Source organism: Colletotrichum karsti (genome assembly GCF_011947395.1).
Source record: "Colletotrichum karsti strain CkLH20 chromosome Unknown Scaffold12, whole genome shotgun sequence".
Classification (NCBI taxonomy): Eukaryota; Fungi; Ascomycota; class Sordariomycetes; order Glomerellales; family Glomerellaceae; genus Colletotrichum; species Colletotrichum karsti.
The window spans coordinates 221,239-242,996 of record NW_024065912.1 but is presented as its reverse complement, the minus strand read 5'-3'; the positions used below and the strand labels follow the sequence as shown (position 1 = coordinate 242,996).

Below are 21,758 nucleotides of genomic sequence, written 5' to 3'. Positions count from 1 at the left end.
GGTCGACGGGCGGCGGATGATGTTCACAAGGATCTTTGCGCGGATTCCCCCGGTTGGTCGAAGGTGCGTCTTTGTTCTCCACAGGGTCTGCAACCTAACCCAATTCCCCTCCCTCCACCCCCTTTTTTTTGACGACATCATACGTGTTTTGCGAATGGAATTGATTCTTGCGTCGGAGGGGACGCCTTGCGACGGACTCGATGTCTTTCAACGGTGCGGTGGTTTTTTGCTTTCTTGTTCGAACCCCTCTCACCTTCCCCTGTTCCAGCTAAGCACGATGCGAGTGGTGAGTGCCATGTGCCGGGTCAGTCCTTGATCCTATCTGTGTGTCGTACGGTGTGGTGTGTTTGGACAGCACAGGAGTCTGGTCAGGGACAACACCATAAAGGCGGGAATGGCGTCTCGCGCGGGTTTCTGCGCTTGTTGGCGCTTGTGAATGACTGTCGCCGTGTAAAGCTGAGCGAACCGCGCAATGCTGTGATGCGAATCTGTTGCCAGCCTGGCCGATGTAACGCAGGATTTTGCAAATAACTGCTACCAATATCAGCTCCTTCACGTACAGTCCATCTCGTCGGCCCCTGAACTCGATGAGGTCTGGATTTGGCCACGAGCAAACAATTCAGTGACCGCGGTCTTCCCAGCGTGTTTCGCAACTCGAGCACAAAGGAAAAATATTATCCGAACGACGGAGAAATTCCACTTCTCCCGCCCACAAAGATGTTTTAGCCATATGGCATTCAAGGAGCTTCTCCAGCAGTCACGTTTCCTCTTCATTACCAGTTGCTTGCTGATCGATATGCAGACGCCCTTCAGCCACGACGCTAGCTCGAAGCATAAGGCCCCGACGGCTTTCTCGACGACGGATGAACCACGGAGCCTGGAAGGAGCCCGGTCCATCGGAGAAAATCAACGTTTGACGCCGCCTCGACCCTGCCAGCTCAAGTGGGCCACGGAAGTTCTTCGAGCTATCGCGTTGATGATTTTCCACCGGCGTCAAGTCCGTCGTCGGGAGCGAAAAAAAAGGGGGTCGAGACAGATGACCTGGACCGTGGCAACCAGGCGCCGCTAGCGATCTCACCAAGCAGGGTTATCCGCCGTGCGCGGGTATCCTCGACGGCATCGTCAGTCCGGCTCATGGCCGATGCTCCATACGGCGTAGGCTTGTGGTGTATTGGGTTAGATCTCGTTACTCTTCCGCAGAAACAGGAGGCAGTCGAGAGCAACAGCTTCCCCAGCACAGTACTGATCCGCCGCTATCGCGACGCTACGGATGAGGACCCGGACCTGTCGAGGAAAGTCTCCATGAAGTCGACCATGTGGGACGGTTGGCCCTTCGTAGTCAACGGGAGCTTTCTGACGAGGCAAACCCAGGCGTGGGAACGGGGCTACGCTAGACGTATGCCACATCAGTGTTCGCGCCCTTATCCCGCCTCATCGTTTGATATGTTTGACAGAACAGTCCGCCAAACTCAGAAGCACCTGCCGCCTCGCACAATCGAGTTCAGCCCATTGGCCAGCTCGTTTTGGTTTTCAAAAATATTCCGACTGGCGCCTTTCTCTTCATAGGAAAGTCTGTTCTGCGGCGATCGTTGTTGTGTACTTTAAGCTCAACGGCGGAGAAGACGACGATAGCGAGCGACGCAATGTCATTGGAGGCAGGCAGGGGAGACTCTGCTCTGACAGACTTTTTATCCGCACGGACAATGTTCGCTGCTGAGGAAGTCCATCTGTTGGGATGAATGACTAGCCTCGAAAACATCCAAGCGGTTTCAATGGATGCAAACATGTTGCCCGCACCTTATCACCTTGGCGTCTTGTCCTGTGGATGGATGTCAACCACATGCCTCGCCACTCAGGGGCAAGTGGGTTGAAGTCGCATAGCCTGGAGGGGTTCTCGTCGATGTGCAGAAGCACACATCCATGACCTGAGACTTGAGCGCGGGCTCGAAAGCCGTGATGTGTGACTGAGAGGGGTAGCGGCGAGGTGGGGGATGGAGATTCCATCCGATTGCGTCTCTGGACGCCGTCGCCAGTCACACTTATCTGCTGCGCGACGTACTTTACGCGCGTGGTCGATGTCAAAAAGACTTGTTCGAGCCCATGACCACAGGCATAATCGATGTGGTGTTGGGACCTCATCTGGGGTCTGTGGTCTCGAGCGGGAACCATGATTTGCGCTGCACGACAGGGCAATCGTTGGCTATTTTGAGAATCTGTGACACCAACCACGACGACACTGGCAGAACCTTGCTCCAAGACGGTGACAAAATCCCAGATTCGCGTGGGAGTCGTTGACAGCCGCCAAAGAAGCAGGTTTCGATGTGATAGCTTCACTATCAACCGGAAGTGACTATGTAGCACCTCGTCTATGTATCATTCTGCCACTTATGTTGTTGTCTGGCACTGTCGTCTTGTTGCTGTAACTGTTGCTATTCATTTTTCAAAACATTCATAGAGCAGAATACTGATAGTTCTTGGTTGTGACAAAATGTATATCAAGCAAGACGTTGGTGAGTTAGGCGTCTGGCATGAGGATGCTGGCCCGCCCTTCGAGGCCAGAAACCGAACCGCTCGGCCTCAATTATCAAGGCCGTTCTAGGAATGGACCTGCCGAGTCGAGACTTTCGTCTGTGAGATATGTAACAGAAGTCGCAGCTTGTCAACGTCTGCTGGACAATAGTAGCCCCAGGTCGCTGCGCGACAATCTCGATGGACTGATGACAGAAACTCATCCATCAACCCGCGTTTCCATTCGTTCGGGACATGCGACCAGGTCGTTGCGACTTTGACAACCCTGAAGCACAGATGTGTACCTATGGTCAGACGGGTGTCTTCAGTCGGACAAACTACTTGGACTCTGTGGGTGGTGAGACTGATGTAGTACGGACAACGGGGCTAAGGCTGACGTTCTCTTAGACGAAAACTCGCCCGCAGGGCGAGCTTGTCATGTGCGTTGGTCGAAGTGACTTTGAGCTAGTCGAGCTGATTGGATGAAGTCAATCTGCCGTCACCCGGTCGCTTTCGGCGTCCGTGGCCGTCCTCCGATGGAAACTCCGTGATTTGCTCGTTTACCGGCCGAAAAGCACAATCTGGTTCTCGCCCAGCAAGATGCAAGCAAGCGACACGTCGATGCTTGAACAGGTAGGTATTCCCTCTTGTTGGGCTGTTAGCCGAGCTTCAGATTTCTTCAGAGATCACCACCTGCCGCTCGGCCTTCGCGCTCAGGGATGAAAGTGGAGCGCCCGAGGTCGATCATTGCAAACAAGGCGATCGACAGGGCAAAGTATCCCTGGAAGTGCGGAAGCGCACGCGTTCCCTCCAGAGGGATTGATGAACAGACACGAGTCAGTAGGACTTGGTGGTCTTGGTCGTCGACCTCGAACACCTCAGCAAGGGCACCAGAGGGGTTGCGCGGTTGCAGTGGCTTGAAGAGAAACGGTCGTGAGGCAGGGGCTGGGAAGCGCTGCAAAAGCATTTGTCTTGAGGTTCCAAATCAGTTGTCGTCGACTCAAGCCTTTTCGGGAAACACTTGAGGCTGTTTTCGTGAAGCCCTAGATTCCTTCTGGTCATGTCTCTTGCAGACCGGAATGATCGCCAAATAGGCTCTACCATTACGGCGGATCATGCCACTAGTCGGCTTCCGTCAGCTTCCCAGTTGACCTTGCTGTTATTGTCACCGCACGCGTCGGTTGGCAGCCAGAGCGCCTGTAATACGCAAGTTCGGCGTGCACCCATCCATCCATCCATCCGCACCGCACGCCGCACTAGCAGAAGCGAGCGGCTGCTGCAAGGAAGAACGACTTTGTGGGGGTGCGGCACAGTACTCTCGGTGGACCGTCTGCCTAGACTCGACCGGATAGCGGAAAGGAATTCGGCCCCCTCATGAACTCGCGCGATGATACTTGATATTGCAGCGTTCTAGCTGCGAGAAAAGGCGGATTATCCCAAAGAGGGTAGCCGAGGGTCAGAAACCGCCTTGCTTGAATAATGGGGTGATGAACTCGAGACGTGAGGAGCTCTCTGGCATCGCGAAAGCCCTGTCTGTATCCCACGATGCGGGAACATCAGGCTGTATGTAACATAACAGGTCGGTGGAAGTTATAGCTGAGCGGTGGATCCAACGATCTTCATGAACCAGCGTCACCAGCACAATTGGCCCACGCCACGGCAGCTGGGGGAGATGGGAAAATCGACTTTCCCACTCCTGCCCGACAGCTAGACTTCTTCTTTTGCCTCCTCGTACCTCCACTTGGATACTCCGCAGTCGTGGTCCTCGGAGTCAGGCGTCCGATATTGGCCGTTTCTAGCTGCCAACTCGGAGTCATCAGCGAGACGATCGTGATAGGTGCATCGCGCATCTGCAACAGCATGGACCATGCGCCCAGCCAAAACCTTTCGAAGGACAGTCCCGTCGAATCGATCGACTCTTGACTCTTGCGGAGAGGAACGGTCTTGCCGTCTTTTCGTCCCGTCTCGTCTCGTCTCCCTCACCGCCAACTGCTGATATCCTCCGTACAAAAAAAAACGTATTACGGGGAGCGCGTTGTCATAGGTATTTTTACCTGGTGTCTCCAGCGTACGCGTTTCTACTTGGCCGTGGTCTGGGTGCCGCTTTTCACGGTCGTTACTTGCCGCTGTGGATGTATTACGCTTGACCAACTGGCGGCGAGTGAAAATAAGCCGCTTTCCCAGCATCCAGGTTGTATCCGTACTTTTGGCCATGCAAGTTACATAAGGACCTGCAACTCACTAGCTTCGATCACAGTGCCAACGTCCAAGTATCTTTCACTGTCCTGTGCTCCATCAGCTCACAGGGGGTCGTGGAATCCCTGTCCGTTGGGGGCTTAAATTGGCCACACTTTGCTTGACACTCGCTGGGCTTGCCAGGCTCCCCTGAGAGATGCTTGTCCGTCGAAGACCACAGCAGGACTGACCGCTCAGTGGCCTCATGACTTCATCTACCAGGGATGCCATATGCCATAGTCGCATAATGTCCCTGATGGCACGGCCTGGCCTTGCCTTGTCTTGCGAAGTTCCCAGAGACATGTGAGACGCGTCGGCTGGAGCAACTTGCCAACGGGGGATCATTGTCCACGGTCGAATAGCTCGATGAAGACGCCCTTCCGGTTTGGTTCCTGAAGCTTGGCAATGATTCCATGAGCATTAGCGGCGCCTGGGGGTCCCCTCTGCCTTAGCTGCACAGGTCTCGAGGTATTGGGAATAGTCAGGAACATATGTCTCAGACAAGCCTTGAAACTTGCTTTCTAGCCTTCCCGGAAGTGGTTGCTGGCACCTGCTCATTACGGCGATCCTTGAATTGCTTCAACAGCCCAACCCAGTGCACGGGACGTGTTCTTTCGAGAACGACATGCATACCGCAACGTACTTGGCATGCTGCGTGGCTGTCAACCCGCATGAAGCTTGCTCTGCCATGCCATTGGACGAGTCAGTGCACACACCAAGCTCTCTGCTTTTCAAGGAAGCTGTTGAACGACGACGACCAGCTCGAGTGACGCTCGATGCCAACCCACGACTGCGAGGGCGGACGCGGGAGGAGGCCATAGGCGCATTGCTGGCGGACGAGCAGCTGTAATCAAGGGTCGTAATCGGTCGAATAATCTTGTCTTGCAGTCGGGACCGTGTACTCCGTGGACTAGGTGTGAGAGTCCCTTCGCACCCTGTGCAGATAATCCTGCGTCCTGCGAGGGTTCCAGCCTCACGAAAAACTCAAAATCCCACCCTTTCCTCGGGCATCAAATAGCAAGAGGTGACAGACCCCCCGAAATGCAAAGAACAGCCGAAAGTGACCCCGGTTTTCATCTTTGGTGGGCCTAGAAGATGAGCGAGAATCCTTGCTGCCGAGGTGCTTTCCGATATTGGCTGCGACGACCTGCAATGAAGAATTAGAATCGGGAGGATGAGGGGAGCACGAGATAACGCAAACATGGAGCAGACGACAGAAGCATTGTGGAGGTACGGATAGAAGAGGTGGGTAGATGACAGACGGCTGACGGCTGACACTTACAATTCTTTGTCATGAGGGGAAGTGAAGAAAGTGCATGGCGGCTGCGAAACCGTCAAGAACCTTGTCTGCTATTTGGCATCAATTGTCGCTTCCTCAATCCTCCCCGCGGCGAATGCACGGCATGATAAACCGAGACACGCCAACTGTCGTTGACAACGGCGCGGAGATGGTGGCCGATTTGCGGGAGGCGTCAGTCGTTGCGCAGCGTCGTTGGCAACATTGGCAAGATCAAACCAATCGACAGCCTCGATGACGATGCAAGTACCGACTCGACCTGTCTCTTCCTCAGTGATCTGGCCACCGCGCCTCGCTCGTCTAGCTGGCGTGGTAGCTTGACGACTGATTCCCAGCCCAGCGCTCATACGATTGTTGTACAAGGCCAAGCCGCTGGCCTCGAGGCGTGAGCTGGACTATGGACCGCCGCGCTGAACGACATGGTCTGCACATCAGTGGGTACTCCACGTGAAGCAGTATGGCCAGACTGCAGACATTGGGCGCACAAAGTTTTAGCCTGCACGTGGAATGTTGTAGTGAGGTAGCATTGCGAAGTCGAAAAGGGACGTGCGAACCAAAATCCCAGGTGATGCGACGAGGGGCAGACGGACCCCAGAATCTCATAGGAGGACATCGTCTTGCTGGTCCGGCCAGTCAGTCAAAAGCCGGCGTCAATAGTCGGCCATCAGCTGGGTCAGAGCCGACAGGGCAATGACAACACTGAGCGCTGCTCATCAGTGTGACTTGTATGCCTGTACTCCGTACACCGCGTAATCATCGAGCTCTAGCCAGCATACCAGGGCCAAGACACGAAACAGGGGGTGGACTGGCAGGTCGCCGTCGAGAAAGGCGAGGAAATGGCGAGGAGCAGAAGAGCGGCAATGGAAAGGAGCCAACCAGCAGTCGACGGCATGGATGGCATCCGTATCCAAAGGGCAGAATAGCTGCCGTCGCGGTTGCTGGATTGCTGCAGGCTTCAGGCAATGGAATCATCGCATGGGTAATGCGGTCAGAAACTTTGGGTCTGATGACCTTGTCTTGCTTGTCGTTCCGAGGTATCCGCGCAATCTCGTTCCGTTATTCTCGTGTTCCTCTGGGATGCGCGACCCAGTATGGCCTTATCCTGTCAAAATTTGATTTTGCCGCCGTCGCCTTTTATCATGTACATGATCAAGGGAACGGAGGGAGGGATCGCAATTGCCAATGCTGGGCTTCCTCGGCCAATGACGGCAATGACATGCCGCATTCGGAGCGATAATTTGATGCGATGGATCGTATGGCGGTTTGATAGATGCACCAAGATGAATCTGGAGGAATTTGATTTGAAGGGATGTGAACCTCGTGGTAGTCTGCAGAATCCTGTCGTGAATACCCATTGGTTGCCGGCATGCGTCGCCTAGGCCGATGGCGGCATCGCCATTCGAGGGAGCATTCGATGGGAATGGCCTTGACATGGGACGACGTGAGCGTGATCATTGATGTGATACCGGTGACCGTTGAAATGATGACGGCACGACTGCAGGAGTGGCGGTCGCCGAGTAAGAACGACGGGCGCTTGCTGTTGAGCGACAATCAATTGTCGTATTGGTATGTCGGCGCACAGGTATCCCAAGTGCTCCGCCAGTCTCGAGAGATTGGCGTTGGCGGTGGGTGGTTGCGGTGGCTGAACTTGAGACTGGTCACCGACATATGCCTGTGACCTGGGATCGGTGTGCTCAGGACCGTCTTGGTGCCCGCAGGAGCGTCTTTACAACAGGGCGGCGTTGATCTGATGTTTTCATGGTTTGGCGGGGTAGCCACAGCTGGATTGTTTTTCACTTCGAGGGCATGCTCATTGTGGCCTCTCTGCCGCACCAAATCCTTCCCTCAGCATGGCTGACGACAGACAGTTGGGTGGGCGGGAGATGTAAGTACGAACACTAGTGCTCGGCACGTACGGTAAGGTACTTCGTGGTACGCGTGTGTACGGTTTTCCACAGCACCGGGCCAGACGGGTTGTCGTTGGAACAAACAATGGGCGATGTTTGGTTTTGGCGCTACTCGTCCCAAGGGCAAACCAGCGTTAGATGAGTGACCAGGCATGGCATGTTGACGGTAAGGTAATCTGTAGGTGCGAGGTCAACCGCCCGTTTGCTTTGCACCCGACAGCAGTGGTCGGTCGGTCGGTGGTGTTGTGTTGGTTTGGTTCCTTCGCGGCGGCCAACTAAAAAAACAAGACCAGACAGACACTGTGCCCCTCCGGGGCATTAACGCTTGTTTAGTCGATTCCCAGCTGTTTGGGTCGCTTGAGATCTGTCGACGCCCTAACCTTCGCGAAAGATCACTCTAGCAGCGGGCTGCGTTTCTTGGTGAACCCCCAAACCAGGGTGTCGGGATTTGCCTAGTTTATTCGAGAATAGCCGTAGATTGGTCCTGAACCATTCCATTTGGATAGCCCTAAAGCATGTTGGAGGCGGTTCCTGGCATTGGTCTTGCCTCAGCGCTGTGCGTTGGTATGCCGGGCCAGCCTGAACAACCATCACGACCGACCGAACAACCGCACTGCTGTGGCGAGGCTGTCGCCCGAAGCGCCAGTGGGCCGTATGTAGCCCGCAAGGAACGCCGGTAGGTGGGAGCAGCGCTGTGCTGTGCTGTGCTCGTCGAGTCCGTGAGCCGTCGCCGTGGATGTAACGCATCCCACTGATTGAAGTTGCAGGGCTCCGGGGGAGATGCGCCGTCAGGACGTCGGACACCGACCGACTCGGCCGTGAGCTGCTGGAGCGGTGAGAGGGCCCAGTCCCATTTGGCAGGGAATGGCGGATGGAAAAGGCCGCCGCCCACGCAATGCGAGCCGCCGGGCATCGAATCGAGTTGACGATGACAGGCCATGCTGACACAGAGCCGGGCAAGGCGATGGCAGGTGGCGGATTGAGGTCATGTTGATCTGATTTACATTTGCTTCGCAAGCACCGAGCTGAGAGGGAAAAATTGCAACTGCTGTGGCGGAATTACACCGAGGTGCTGCCATCCATCCCGAGGCAAGAAGAATGGAAGCCGCGTGAACGGCCCAGCCGGCGGAAGTGATCGCACACGTCCACAACGTGCTCCGTGCTTGTAGTTTTCTGACAATCTCCAGCTGAAGTCTGAAGAGGAAGACTCCAAAGTAGTGTAAGAAGAATCCACCACGGGCGCCAAATACTTGCCGCCATAGTACATGAAGCCATGTAACTGTACAAGAATCCCGAAGCAGAATGGTTGCTTGTTGTGTGGGCCAACAGCACCATCACATGTATCGCAACCTTTTGGTAACTCAAGTCGCATCTTCTGAGGGCGAAGGACCTGGCCACCTTGCTGGCCTTTGAAAAGTCGATGTATCCGTAGGTACTCTGCACTGCGCAAAGCCTGGACACGATCTCATTAGCGCAGACTTGTTCATCGGCCCCTTCCGGTCGTGCTGCCGTCTTCGTCCATCTTCGCCGTCATTGTCACGGTTCACCGTCGCTCTCGCCGCAGTCGCCGACACAACCCGCCGGATGTCTGATGGGTAAATATTGTCATTCGCCAGATTTCAGCAGGCAACAGGGCCTCGGTCTCGTCTCCTTGCTCGCCAAATTTTCGCAGACCCAGTCCGAGGTATGTGTGAGTGTGACTGATATCCGTACTGATATGGAGATGACTGACTGACTGAGTGAGCCCGCCCGTGTCCGCTTCTCCGATTCTCAACTCCGCATGCATCTGCAGGACCCAAATGTTCTGTTCCCAGGCCCACCTCGCAGGGCAAATCAGCCTGAGGGAGACAATCGTCGTCGGGCAGGGTTACAGGCTGTCACAATTAAGCGAGGGGTACGGAGTAGACAAAAGAAAGAATCTCTCCCCTCCCCCCTGTTGAGCCCAAGACTGCTGGGATGTGCGAAGCCTCCCAGGGTCTTCCAATCCTCCAGCCGCCTCCAGCCCTCCGGAAATTCTGTGAAGCACCAACAACTTCCAAGTGAACCGGCGGGTGGCCAGGGTGAGGTGCGATGGTGACATGGAGGAGTGCCATCCCTAGCGCACCTATCCGGACGACACATGCGTGCAGTGTTGCAGCTCGAGGTCGTTGACATTGGCGGTAAGTAGGTAATGCAGGGCAAAGCTGTATCAAAGTGAGCTTCTGGCCCATTTCCCTGGATGCCACTTGAGAGTTGCAAGGAACCCAAGAGAAACTGCCTGGAGCGCCGCATCGTCCTCCCCTGCCCCCTCCCTCCTTCACCTTCACCTTGGACCACACCTTGGATCGAAGGTCCCTGGTCCCTGGTCTCGCGTCAGGCTCGGTGTTCCTAGTAAATCCGCCCCCGGCAGATCTCAGCTGCGACAGGTCGGCGTGGAGGTGTGGCCCATCCGGCCATGGTTGAGGTGCCCGACGACAGGGAAACATGAGAAAATCCCATTTCAAAATCGAAGGAGCGGATGCCGCTAGGCATCTTTCCAGTTAGCCCCGTCCAACCATCATCCCCGAGGCTATTTTCTGAATTCTGATGCACTCCAGGAAACCCACACTCTCAACCAAGTGGAAGTGCAACAGGGTGTCGACCATCTCGGTCAAGGACCAAAAAGTGTGAAGGCTCGATGTGCGGTATTCCGTACGGGCGGCATTGAACGAACACGTAATGCTCATATGAATCCTGGCGTGTACTGCCTGCGACACGAACTCGGCTTGGTGTGCAGCAACAGTAACCACAGCTCGCATCGATATTCGAAGCGAGCCCTGGACGGCTTTCGGCAAATCGATCGCAATTACGCACTCGCTTCAGCAGTCAATACCGACAAGATCGGCACTCCAAGATCGCAACGATGAGGAAGCAATACATGGCGAAGATCTGTAAGGCAGAATAAGGTGTCAACCACCTCCTTGTCGTCCGCTTGCCCTGCGTGAACCACTGGCGGCCGTTTTCCCGTGGATGCGAGTCCCAAGTCCCGGAATCCTGTATGCTTCAGAGCACCCGCCTGTGCGTTGCGTTACGTCGCGTCGCGTCGCGTCTCATCCTCGGTGAGGGTGGTGAGCGGTGACGGCAAACCCAAGACAAGACAAGACGAGCCACCGTCAGTGTCCGCGTCCGCGCCCGCCCTTAGCTCAAGAATTTGTTTGACAAGTCGAACTTGCGGGGGAAAAAACGCTAAGGCACACCCCCGAACTGCTGGTGCTGGGTGGGTGACAGGGACAAGCACAACATCAGACAGACCGTGTCAGGAGACACGTGCAGTCCAAGTAATGGCATATAAATCCAATACCACTCTCAGGGGGCAAGTAGTTTTTGACGAGAATCAAGCCGAGACTAGTAGTCTCGTGCGATAGATGGATCATTCGGGTCCATTTAATTCAATCTCGACTTCATCTCGGAGATGTGACGACTTGTCGGGGGTCCGGCCATGATGTGATGCTCGTCGAGAACCCCGAAAACCCAGCGTCTGGGTGGTTTGAACTTGGAGGGCAACGAGTCACTGTTCCTATCGTTGTCCGTCTCTCTTGACGTCGAACACTCCGCCACACGGGCATTGGACCATCCGATGGTTGTCGAGGGGAACGGGAAGGAAAGGCGACTAGAGGACGAAAGTCGCGCTTTCGTCCTATCATGGCTATTCTTGTCTTGACTCCGTCTGTCGTCGCAGCTCTGGAAACGATTGTCTGGGGTCCACATCGACAGACAGAGCAGCTGTAGGAAACCGCCGAACCCCTAAACATCGTAGTTCCAGGGCGATCGTTAGGCCAGAGAGTTTAGACCACCGTTTGATCCCAAGCGGACAAGCACGCCGAATTAACCTTCGCGACGGCACCATGCGCCAGCAAGATCCCCCGAGGCTCGACAAACGTCCCTGGCGCGAAGGTGTCGAAGCCCTCGTGTTCTATGCCGCCCTCGTATGGCTATAGCAACCAGCTGTGTAGAGTTGGTCGGCTGGGAAGTCCTGGCTTGGGACTCGGACATTGCCCCGAGACTCTGACATTTGGCAGACGAGAGGATTTGATGGGAAAATGGACGGATTGTCTTTCATATGCCCAAGGCCAGTGCTCACAGACAGCAGCCCACTCAAACCCACTTGTTGTATCCCGTCGCACAATCTCTGTCGCGGGCGGAGAATATTTTGGTAGCTGAGCCCCGTCAGACACGCCTGTTGGGGCTAGTGTTGTGTTCAACGCGCGGGCTTAGAAGTCCCCGAGGAGCCTATGCTCTTTTCGTACAGTTGGATCGACTCCAGCGCAGGCATTCCTTCGACTCCGCCCGAGTCAGGGTCCCACACCCGGGGAGTCTAGATCGCGGGCACCACACGGCAAGTCCCTCTTTGCTGAATCCCCCCTTGGGCCGCACGATGGGAGTAGGCGGCCTTTGCTTCTTTGTCTTGTGTCTCCTGTCTTTGCGGTGGCCATCGTCGGAAGAGGGATGCGGGAGGGAGAGACGGGGGTTTCTAGAAAGGCGGCTGTGCGCAACGAGTCGAACAAGTGCCGTGCTCTGTAGGTAGTCGTGGTTCGGAGGACTGAATGGATACGTATTCCATTGGTATGTCACTGATTGTCTGCGGCGCCGAGACGGCCCCGGCCTCGAAGACAGCGGCCCCGACACAGTACCGTAGTAAAGGCACTCGCTGAATGAAAATGATGCTGCATGACGTTCCTATCTGCTATTCGGATCTGCAATTAGCAATTGAACTGCACCGAATAAAAGCAGACTTGACGGGTGAGGTAGACAGACAGGTGACAGACTCACATGTAGTCGGGGCTGGGGCTCTGAGGCTTGTCGTCGACGACTACACTAGCTTGGTCGCTGGTAATTGACGGTGGTGCTGGGGAGACTTGGATGCAACTGCCAATGCAACTAGCAACCGAGTATCTCGAAGATCGACGAAGGGTCGGCTCTCAATGGCCAACGATGGATGGAAGAATCGGCAAATCGTGCCCCCCTCCCAAGGCTTGAAGCCAAGACGAGGCAAGGTGCAGGGAAGCAAGCATCCAGTCTTGACCTCGCATTTGCTCGAGCTGGTTCGCCGAAGCGGCACGGTACAGACAGAGTACGGATGGAAAAATAAAAAATAAAAAAATAAAAATCATAAAGCGGAGTCGGCCAGGAAGGACATGCCACCATTCATTCATCAGGGCTAGCGCGAGAAAAAGACGCAGATCTCTGGTCTCTGGGGCCTGGGCTCTCTGTCCCCACTATCAAATCCCAGCGAGGCCCATGACTGGATGGAGACCTTCGAAGGGAAAGAACAAGGGGCCCAGCAATGGAACTCGCGACCACCCTCACCCCAGTCTGGTGGCGCCTTCCTTTGCCTGTATCCTTACACAGTACCCCGGCTCGCCGCACGCCGCACACCTGCCTTACCAATTGCCATGCACACAGTGTACGGTACGTACCCTACCTCAGAGTACGTACCTGTCCGTAATATACCCACTCAGGCCCCACGACCCAATGGAATCCTCCAGTGTCCCTCGCCTCCCGCAACACACACCAGATTTGACATTCACACCGGGTTCCCAGCGCGAAGACTTCCATCTCCAATTCTTCTCTGTTTCTTCCATCAGATGTGATGCTCCATCAGGTGCAGGTGAGAGTGGATTGAATCTCACATCTCACTCTGCAGTCCCCTCAGCTCACAGAGCAGTCCCACTCGTCATTGAATTGGCATCGACAACATGTTTCTCTCTCGCGTTCGGTATCGAAGCAACTCGCGATCCGGGTGCTAGTTGCCAGTTCTCGGGTGGAATCACGATCCGTACCACCAGCAGCACGAGGAAAATCACCACCAGCGGCAACTCCCTTTTCCGCAGTAACCCCAAAGTCAGGGAACCCTTTCCACACAATGCGCCGTACCGCCGTCGCCGTGCTCAATCCCACCATCAACAACAGCAAGAGGTCCCCCGGCCAAGGCACAGAGTACCTAGATGGTAGAGGGGAAACACTTGATAACCCACTCGCGGTGCAGCTCTCCTCAGCTCCGCGGCCGCGGTGACCCGGCCCTGAACCTGGCCTGCTTGTCGGTGTCTTGACCTCCGCCCTTCAGGCTTCAGCTCTCGTCGTCTCTCGGTACCGAGGCACACGCTACCCTACGTCTCCTCGAGCCCACGCTCCCGTTCCGCGGCGCGGCCAGCCATCTCCTATTTGGGCTCTAACTCCTTTTCTCTCAACGACCTCTACCTTGCCTTGCAGACTTGCATCGACGACGCCCTTACCCGCCCATCTCCAGACTCCAGGTTTCCTATGCAAGAAGCTGCGGCGGCGGCCGTGTGCTTGTCCCAGCTCCCCTTGCCTCGCCTTCTTGGCGCAACGCATAATCGACCCCTCCCAGAGCTTCGGGAGACCTTCGGTGTGCCTTACTACTACATAGTATGCGGTACATGTCAAAGTACCGGCGCCCTACTATTATACGTACCTACCTCGCAATCGTCCCATACATACAACACCACCATCTGCGTGTGGGAGCTGCCATACGATGTGCGCTTCGTACGCCCAGTCGAGACAACCGGGGGAGGCAATGACGCTGCGCTGTCGGGCATCCCCCAAAAGCAAGGCCAAGACCAAGACCAAGACATGGAACCCGCCGTTCTGAGGGAGTGCCACGCATCCGGGAGGTGCAGCACCACCGCCAGCAGACCACCAGCAGCAGGTTGTGCAGCATCCAGTTCGCTATGTTGTCGAGTATGGCTGTGTCTGGATCGCGGGCAAATGTCTTGGGTGTGCGTGCGAATGTCGTGTCGGCCAGTCAGACGGCTTGCCACGCCCTTCGCCGCCACAGTTTGTCGACTCCCACCGCCGGGAACCTCGACCGCAGAAATGCCAAAGGTTGTGCCGCAAGGAACAGGGATATCGTCATGGGTCCCTGCCCTCGGTTTCTAAGCAGCTCTGCTGCCTCTGCTTCGCTGCTCCACCAAGGTACATTGTACGGCCCGCTGCGCGGCTTTTGCTCGCTCACCTGCGCTACCTGGCCATCACAATTGTGCTGGAATCACAGCAAGTCCAGGATCAGCCCGGATCTGCCACTCATCCTCGGCCTCGAGGAATAATCCATTCACCTCTCCTGGTCTTGGGATGAGGAGGGGTAGAGGGGAACGAAGTGGAGGGGCGGCCTCACCTATCATTCCTCGATTGAAATGGGAAATCCAAATACCAGCAATCCACCACAGCCGGCCAGTCACGCACGTACAGTCATCGATCCAATCCAGCGTCAATGGAATCCTGGAAACATCATCGATCACCTACAGTACACTAGGCACGGAGATTAGTCCTGAGGGCCCAAACATTGCACGTAATCGGCTCTTTGTTTGGTCTTGTACCTTGCCCACGAGTCAAGTCGGCGGATCCGGCAGCGGGCGGTCCCTACAGCGTCACGGATCCCGATCTCCAGGCCCAAAGGCGGAGGGGCGACGGGGAGGGGGACACAGAAAAAAAAAAGAAGCTTCTGCAATTCCCGTGCCTTCGGCGCCCGCCGACGTCGGGCAACATCCATCGGGAATAAGGAGAGACCCGTGTCGCGATTTGTTTCTCTCTGCTGCTGAGGCACCTGACTCCGGCTTCTCATTGTTCAGACTTGGCGACTCACAGTCGACTTGACGATTCCGAGAACGGGTCATTGGACAAGACTGAAGTGGTCGTGAGAGTCAAGAAACACATGGATCGTACGCCTTACGCCCCTCTTACCGGACACGCCCCTCGTCATGTCTTGCCGTTCGCTGATTCGAGGTGAGTAATGGCATTATGATATCGGAGTCTTATTCTCTTCTCTTGTGTGGCCGACACGCATTACAAACGCGGGACGGAGCATAGCAAATTTCCCAGCATCTACGAGGATCCCGGAAAGTCGACGTGTAAGCAGCGTCAAGGAAGAAAAACAAAACAGATCGGGCAGAAATCAGAGACAAGACACAGCAGCTTTGGGAGCGGCAGAGTGCGAGAGTCCATCGGAGAAGAATAAATCTGACACGCGAATGGGCACCCAATTTGTTCATCTGAGCAAAACGATGAGGGCGACGAAGGAGGACCTTGACGCAGTTCTGGGCTCTTGATGGGTCGTTTGATTAATTCGTCCATTGATACAGCTCATTTCATCCAATCTAATCGGTCCAGGTCCAGCTCGGGCGTGGATTGGAAAGGATGAGGACGAGGAAGCGATAGGCAGGAGAAAAGAGAGGCAGGCCAGAGTCACAGAACAAGGACAATCAAAGACTTTGACTGAGTTTGATACATTGGTTCGATATTGGTGGTCGTTATCGTCAAGCCATCCTCAGCCACGGCGCACTTTTGGCTAGCTCCGGCATCGAGCGGCCGGCGTTCGCCAAGCAGAAAGACTTTGGTGGTCCCTTGGTCGCATCATCACTTTCATCATGATTGCTAGGTACCTCAGTCGTCACCGATGGTGTGTTTCTGCAGTGGCTTTTCGCGCAGTGTCAAACTGCATACAAAGCGCACAGATCGGGAGGCATCAAAGAGAGCCCAGGGCCACCTGCCACCTGCCACCTGCCACCTGCCAGCGAGGTGTCTACCAGCCACTCGCTGGTTGCTGTTGCTGGTGCTTACGGCAGGTAAGAAAGGCATACCTTACGGATATCACAGAAGAGCATGGAAGGAACTCCCATGCAGATTAAAAAAAAAAAGTACTTGGGTACGTACTTTTACAGCCTTCCCGGTGCATTCCCTGAGCCACAAAACACACACCCCTGGCAAGCGCAAGCCCAGCCAGCAGGCAGTTGCGAGGATCCCGCAGCGCTGCCTTGTCGCAGACTCGCACAGAGCTGCTGGATATTCGTACAGGCCGCCTGGCTGCATGCCGCCCAAAAACCTTTACGACTTGGAATGCAGTACGTACCTAAATGCTTTCATCCGTAAGGTAGGTACCTGCTGCCTCAGGTTTTGGTATTCTGAGTCTTTTTATCTCACAATGAAATGTCCTCGTCACCTTTCAGGTCAGGTCAGGTCACTTCAGGCTTCGAAGGAGGACGAGGACGAGGACGAGGAGCTGAAATATGCCATGCTTAATGATATCGAAGCCCATGATTCGGATAGGCCAGGCACCGGCTCGTATGGAGGAAGATGGAGCAAATAGCAGCGAAACTAAAATATGAAGCAAGGTGCCTGGGTAAATACATGCGCCAAGAGCAGGATATCTTGAACCCGTCCCGTCTGTCTGTTGGAAAGGCAGTCCCTTCTTCCCAAGTCGTGCTCATTGCTCTGGGAAGAAAAGAAGCAGTAGATAGCGGTAGACGCGCATTTGACAATGAATTAAACATTGGATAAGGTACTCTGTAGGTTGGATAATTACCTAAATGAGGCATTGCCATCAAGCTCCTCATTCTCTCGTCGTCCGATTCCCATCTACTACGAAGGGAAGCTTCTGTTTCTATCCCTTGCTACCTACCGTGCCTGCCTACCTCCATCACCACTTTCAATCGTGTTTTTTCTTCGTGTGTCTCTTCCTGTCGGTAAATTCTCATACATGCCCCCCTCATCACATATCCAGTGCCATCCTCCCTCCACCACCCCAGCTGCTGTCGTCGTCGTCGTCGTTGCGCGTCTCCACCCGAAGCCGCCGTGGCCCAACCCTGACCCAAGGACCAGGCGACCTCCAATATTACCTCTCAACCCCCGTTTTTCCCATCTACATTTTTTTTTTTTAATTCTTTCCTTTCCAACCCAGACCATCCCCTTTGCAGGCTGGAGTATTAATTCGTCTTTCTCCCGGGAACGGCGCTAAGATCGAAACCTCTCTCCCCCCCTCGTCATATCCTTCATTGGGTTTACCCCCTTCCACCCCCTCCAACTTCGCCTTCCCTTAGCTTCCCCCTTCCCCTTCCCCCTTCCCCTTCCCCCTTCCTTTGCCTTGCAAGTGTCAAGTTCGAGTCCCGTCTTTGCTTGATCTCACCTTGCTTTGCGCCTTGCCTCGCCTTGCCTTGACATCCGGAGAGCGGGAGTTAGAGAAGAGATAGCTTTCTCTCCTTCCCGTCCGCACGTCCGCATCCACAACATCCACCTTTCCACATCGGCATCGGCATCCACGCGCTTTTCGCCTTTCTACCTGGACGCGCAGCGCACTGCAACAAATCCCATCCTTTGCGAATACCCGCCTTGTTGCGTCTACGGCCTGCCTCCTACACGCCGCCAGCGCTACCACGACACTACCTCGCTTTCACCTTAGCACTAACGGTGGGGGAGTTCGCACTATTCTACGCACGCGCACAACGCACGCTCATACCTGCTACTGCTCCTACGGCACGCGCTACCTTACCTAGGTAGCCAACGTACAGACAGACCAGACCAGACGTCGTGCTTCTGTCGTGTCTACCTTAGTTCACCTGCCTTCCTGCTACCTGACGTCCCCCCGGCTGCGCCAAAAAATCGCTACATCGTCACGTCACGTACGGTCGTCAACGCGACTCGACCTCGACTCGAGTAAACTGTCGGCAAAGGAAGAAGGAGTTTCCCACCCTCCACCAACCGACCCGACACACACAACAATCACCACCAAATTCGGCCACCCCAACCCACCATCAGCACCAGAGCCAAGGGCCTCCGCTCACCCCCTACCGCACCCGCACCCGCCAGCACCAAGCAGCCCACCAACCCAGCTCCAGCTGCCTCGCCCTCACTTCCCAGCCTACCCACGCCACGCTACCCGAGGTGCCTTGCTGAGCTGTGCTGTGCTGTGCTGTGCTCTGATCGTCTGCAAATCACACAAGCTCCCGTCACTCTCGCACCCGGCTTCGATCCTCACGCGCAACAAATCAAACCCGCCTTCACCTCAACCTCGCTTCTTCCTCTTCTGCTGCTACTGCTGCCGCCGCTTCGTCTCCTCTACTGCACCTGCATCTTGCATGCGCAAGCCAGATCAGACAAGAGTCAGTCGCTTTCTCGGAACTCCCATACTTCGTCGACTTCACGACGTACACCTCCAAGTCAGGTCCCAGCCGAAACCAGGCCAAATCCAGACAGACACCAATCCCGTCAAAGACAGCACACACCCTGCGCTATACGCAAAGAGGAACACTTCGACATCTCATCCGGTCATCTCTCGCTCCCCACTCAACAACCATTGTCCTCCCTACCTCGACCTGCTTCTACAGCGACTCCTCGCTGAGTGTGTACCTACGGCACTGTTCGCCGCTTCTGGTCCCGGGTTCCATACCATCACACCCAGTCCGTGGGCCCTCACCCTCACCCACCCCCTGTTCTATCTCCGATCCAGACGCTAGAGACCACTCGGCCTGAACTCAAGCGGAGAGCCCAGCCCATCTTTTTTACCTGAGTTAGCGCACTATTTTAGTGTCGCTCTCCCCAGGCAATACTTTCAACCTCTTCTCAGCCGGGAAAGAGAGACTGAGAGGAGAGAGAGAAAAAAAAAAAAAGAGGCGTCCTTTCCGTGATCTGGCAAAGACAACGCTATCCTTGCCACTTTGAGAGATCCTCGCTCAGGGCCGTGGCTAGTCGACTTTGTTGTCATCACATCCCCATTTAACCATAAACCCGAGCCCTTGGGTGGTCCGCGCTACCATCTTTATACACCATCGCCGCGCCGCCTCAAGTCTCACTTCACTCCGGTATCATTCGTCTGTCACCATTCTTCCATCACCCTTCTTTCCATTCTTCAAGTACAAGCCAACCGCCGCTACTTGAGGACCCGTCGCGCCCTGGATCACTTCACCCACAACCGCTCCTGGACTTGGACAACGAAGACGAACGAAAAAGGAACAAGACGGCCTGCCACCACGAACCTGCGAACCTGCCATTGGCTCGAGAACTAAGGACTCTCCGGCCACTCTTCGCGACCAAGACGTTCCACTGAACTGTAGCATGTTCTTGGTTCCAACGCAACATCACTTCGTTGACAACCAAGCTTCACTGCTCTCTTCAGGCTCGCCCCAGCTTGGAGGTTCTCGTCCGGAAGCCGCTGCCATCAGCTCGCTTCTATCCTCCCTCAGCACCTCTATGGAACGCAGTGCTACCGAGTACTCGCAGTCAGGTTTGCCTTCGCCTTACCCAAGCAACTGCGGCGACACCCGTTCTGAAGGTTCTTCTGCAGATCACGCATCTGCTGCGCAATACCCGACCCAGCAGGAGGTCCGCCCCACTACCTATTCTACCTCGGCCACTCCCACCTCCGAGTACAGCGTCTACCCGCCTTCTGCGCGGTCAGGATCCTTCCCTGAACACATTCAGCGATCATATCATCCAGCTAGCAACCACAACGGTAGCAGCGGAGGCATGGCGCAACAAGCAAGCAGTCCGTCTTTGCCCCAGCAAGATGGCCGTCACCATCAGGTCCCTCTGGCCAAGTCTGACCACGATGTACCCATAGATCCGTCGATAGCGGCGCCGAGTCCTACCTACGCGTACGGACAGCACTCTCCCTACGGCCCCCCGCCGGGGGACATGTCGCACTCGTACCAGCATGCCTATCAGCCCCGCCCCGACTGGGCCGGCTACGGTCAACACAGCGCCGGTCCCTTGACACCCGCCAGTCACGTTTTCCCCCCGACGCCGAGCTCCGCCCCTCCTCAGGGACGTCCCAACCAGGTAAGTCGAGCTGCGAATTATGTCGATGTCGAAGTGTGCCCGCGCGTTGGTTTGGTCGGTCGTGGTAGGCTTTGCTGCGAACTTGGACCGGCGAGGATTCGGCAACAATCGAACTGAGGGGGAAGATCTGGGAGGGCATGCCATGAACGCGGGCCTTGGACCGGCATGCGTGTCTTTGTTTTGAGCAATTCGGAGATTCAGTGTACTGACGTAACAGTTTGGACATCAGGTTTACTCTTTCGTTCCGATCCCCGGTGCCCAGCAGCACAAGCGACCCCGCCGAAGATACGAGGAGATAGAGCGCATGTACAAGTGCGGGTGGAATGGCTGCGAGAAGGCCTACGGAACGCTCAACCACCTCAATGCGCACGTCACAATGCAGTCTCACGGGCAGAAGAGAACCCCTGAAGGTACGTGTCGGAAACGCGTCTGACGCGGTTGGTTGCTTTGGCTATTCGAGCGCGATCTTGAGGCATTATCCCGAACGCGCCTCGAGCCAGCCCACTGCTATCCTCGCGTCAACTCCCTTCGGCAGTCTGAGACTAACCCGCTCGCACAGAATTCAAGGAAATCCGCAAGGAATGGAAGCAGCGCAAGAAGGAGGAGGAATCGCAGCGCAAGGCCGAGGAGGAGCGACAGCGTCAGGCTGCTGCCGCCGCCGCCGCCGCCGCTCAGAATGGCTCCGCAGACCCTCAGTCTGCGGCTGATGGAACGTCGTCGGCCTCGGCGTACGGCACCAGTCGCCAAGTTCAGTTGCCGCCCATCGGCTATCAACCCTCGCAGTACCCGGCCCCTCCGTCTGCTGGAGCCGTGGCCCAGCAGCCTCTACCGGAGTACAGCAGCTCGCACATGTACTCAGCAAACTACCAGCCTCAGTCACCCTACGGCCAGCCCAACCAGAGCATGTACAGCTCACGTTAGTTTGCAACCCTGCATTCGACGAGCATGGGAGACTGACTCCATTGGCAGATAACGGCGGTCAGACAACTAGCCATTGAGGCAAGCTGATTGACGCGGGGTTGCCATCGGAAAGGACCCAACCATAATCATAGAATGGGGAAAGGGCTTGTACATTACCGGGTTCCCTTCCAAACGACGACGGCCGCTCTGCATTTGTCTATACTACGACTTTCCTCTTCTTCGGCTATTAGACGCGCGGCAAAAATTCTGGTTTACGAAGCGATATCCGCCCTCTGGCTTCGGAATGTCTACACGTTCACACAGCATGG

At 55.6% G+C, this 21,758-nt stretch overlaps 1 protein-coding gene across 1 annotated transcript; it reads left to right on the top strand.

Moving 5' to 3' along the window:
- Positions 1–19,806: 19,806 nt before the first annotated feature.
- Positions 19,807–21,450, top strand: CkaCkLH20_04472 (uncharacterized protein; the record flags this gene model as incomplete). Its single annotated transcript, XM_038887191.1, has 3 exons — positions 19,807–20,529; positions 20,759–20,939; positions 21,089–21,450. 3 exons carry the CDS (start codon positions 19,807–19,809, stop codon positions 21,448–21,450), a joined length of 1,266 nt encoding a protein of 421 aa, XP_038747357.1.
- Positions 21,451–21,758: the final 308 nt, after the last annotated feature.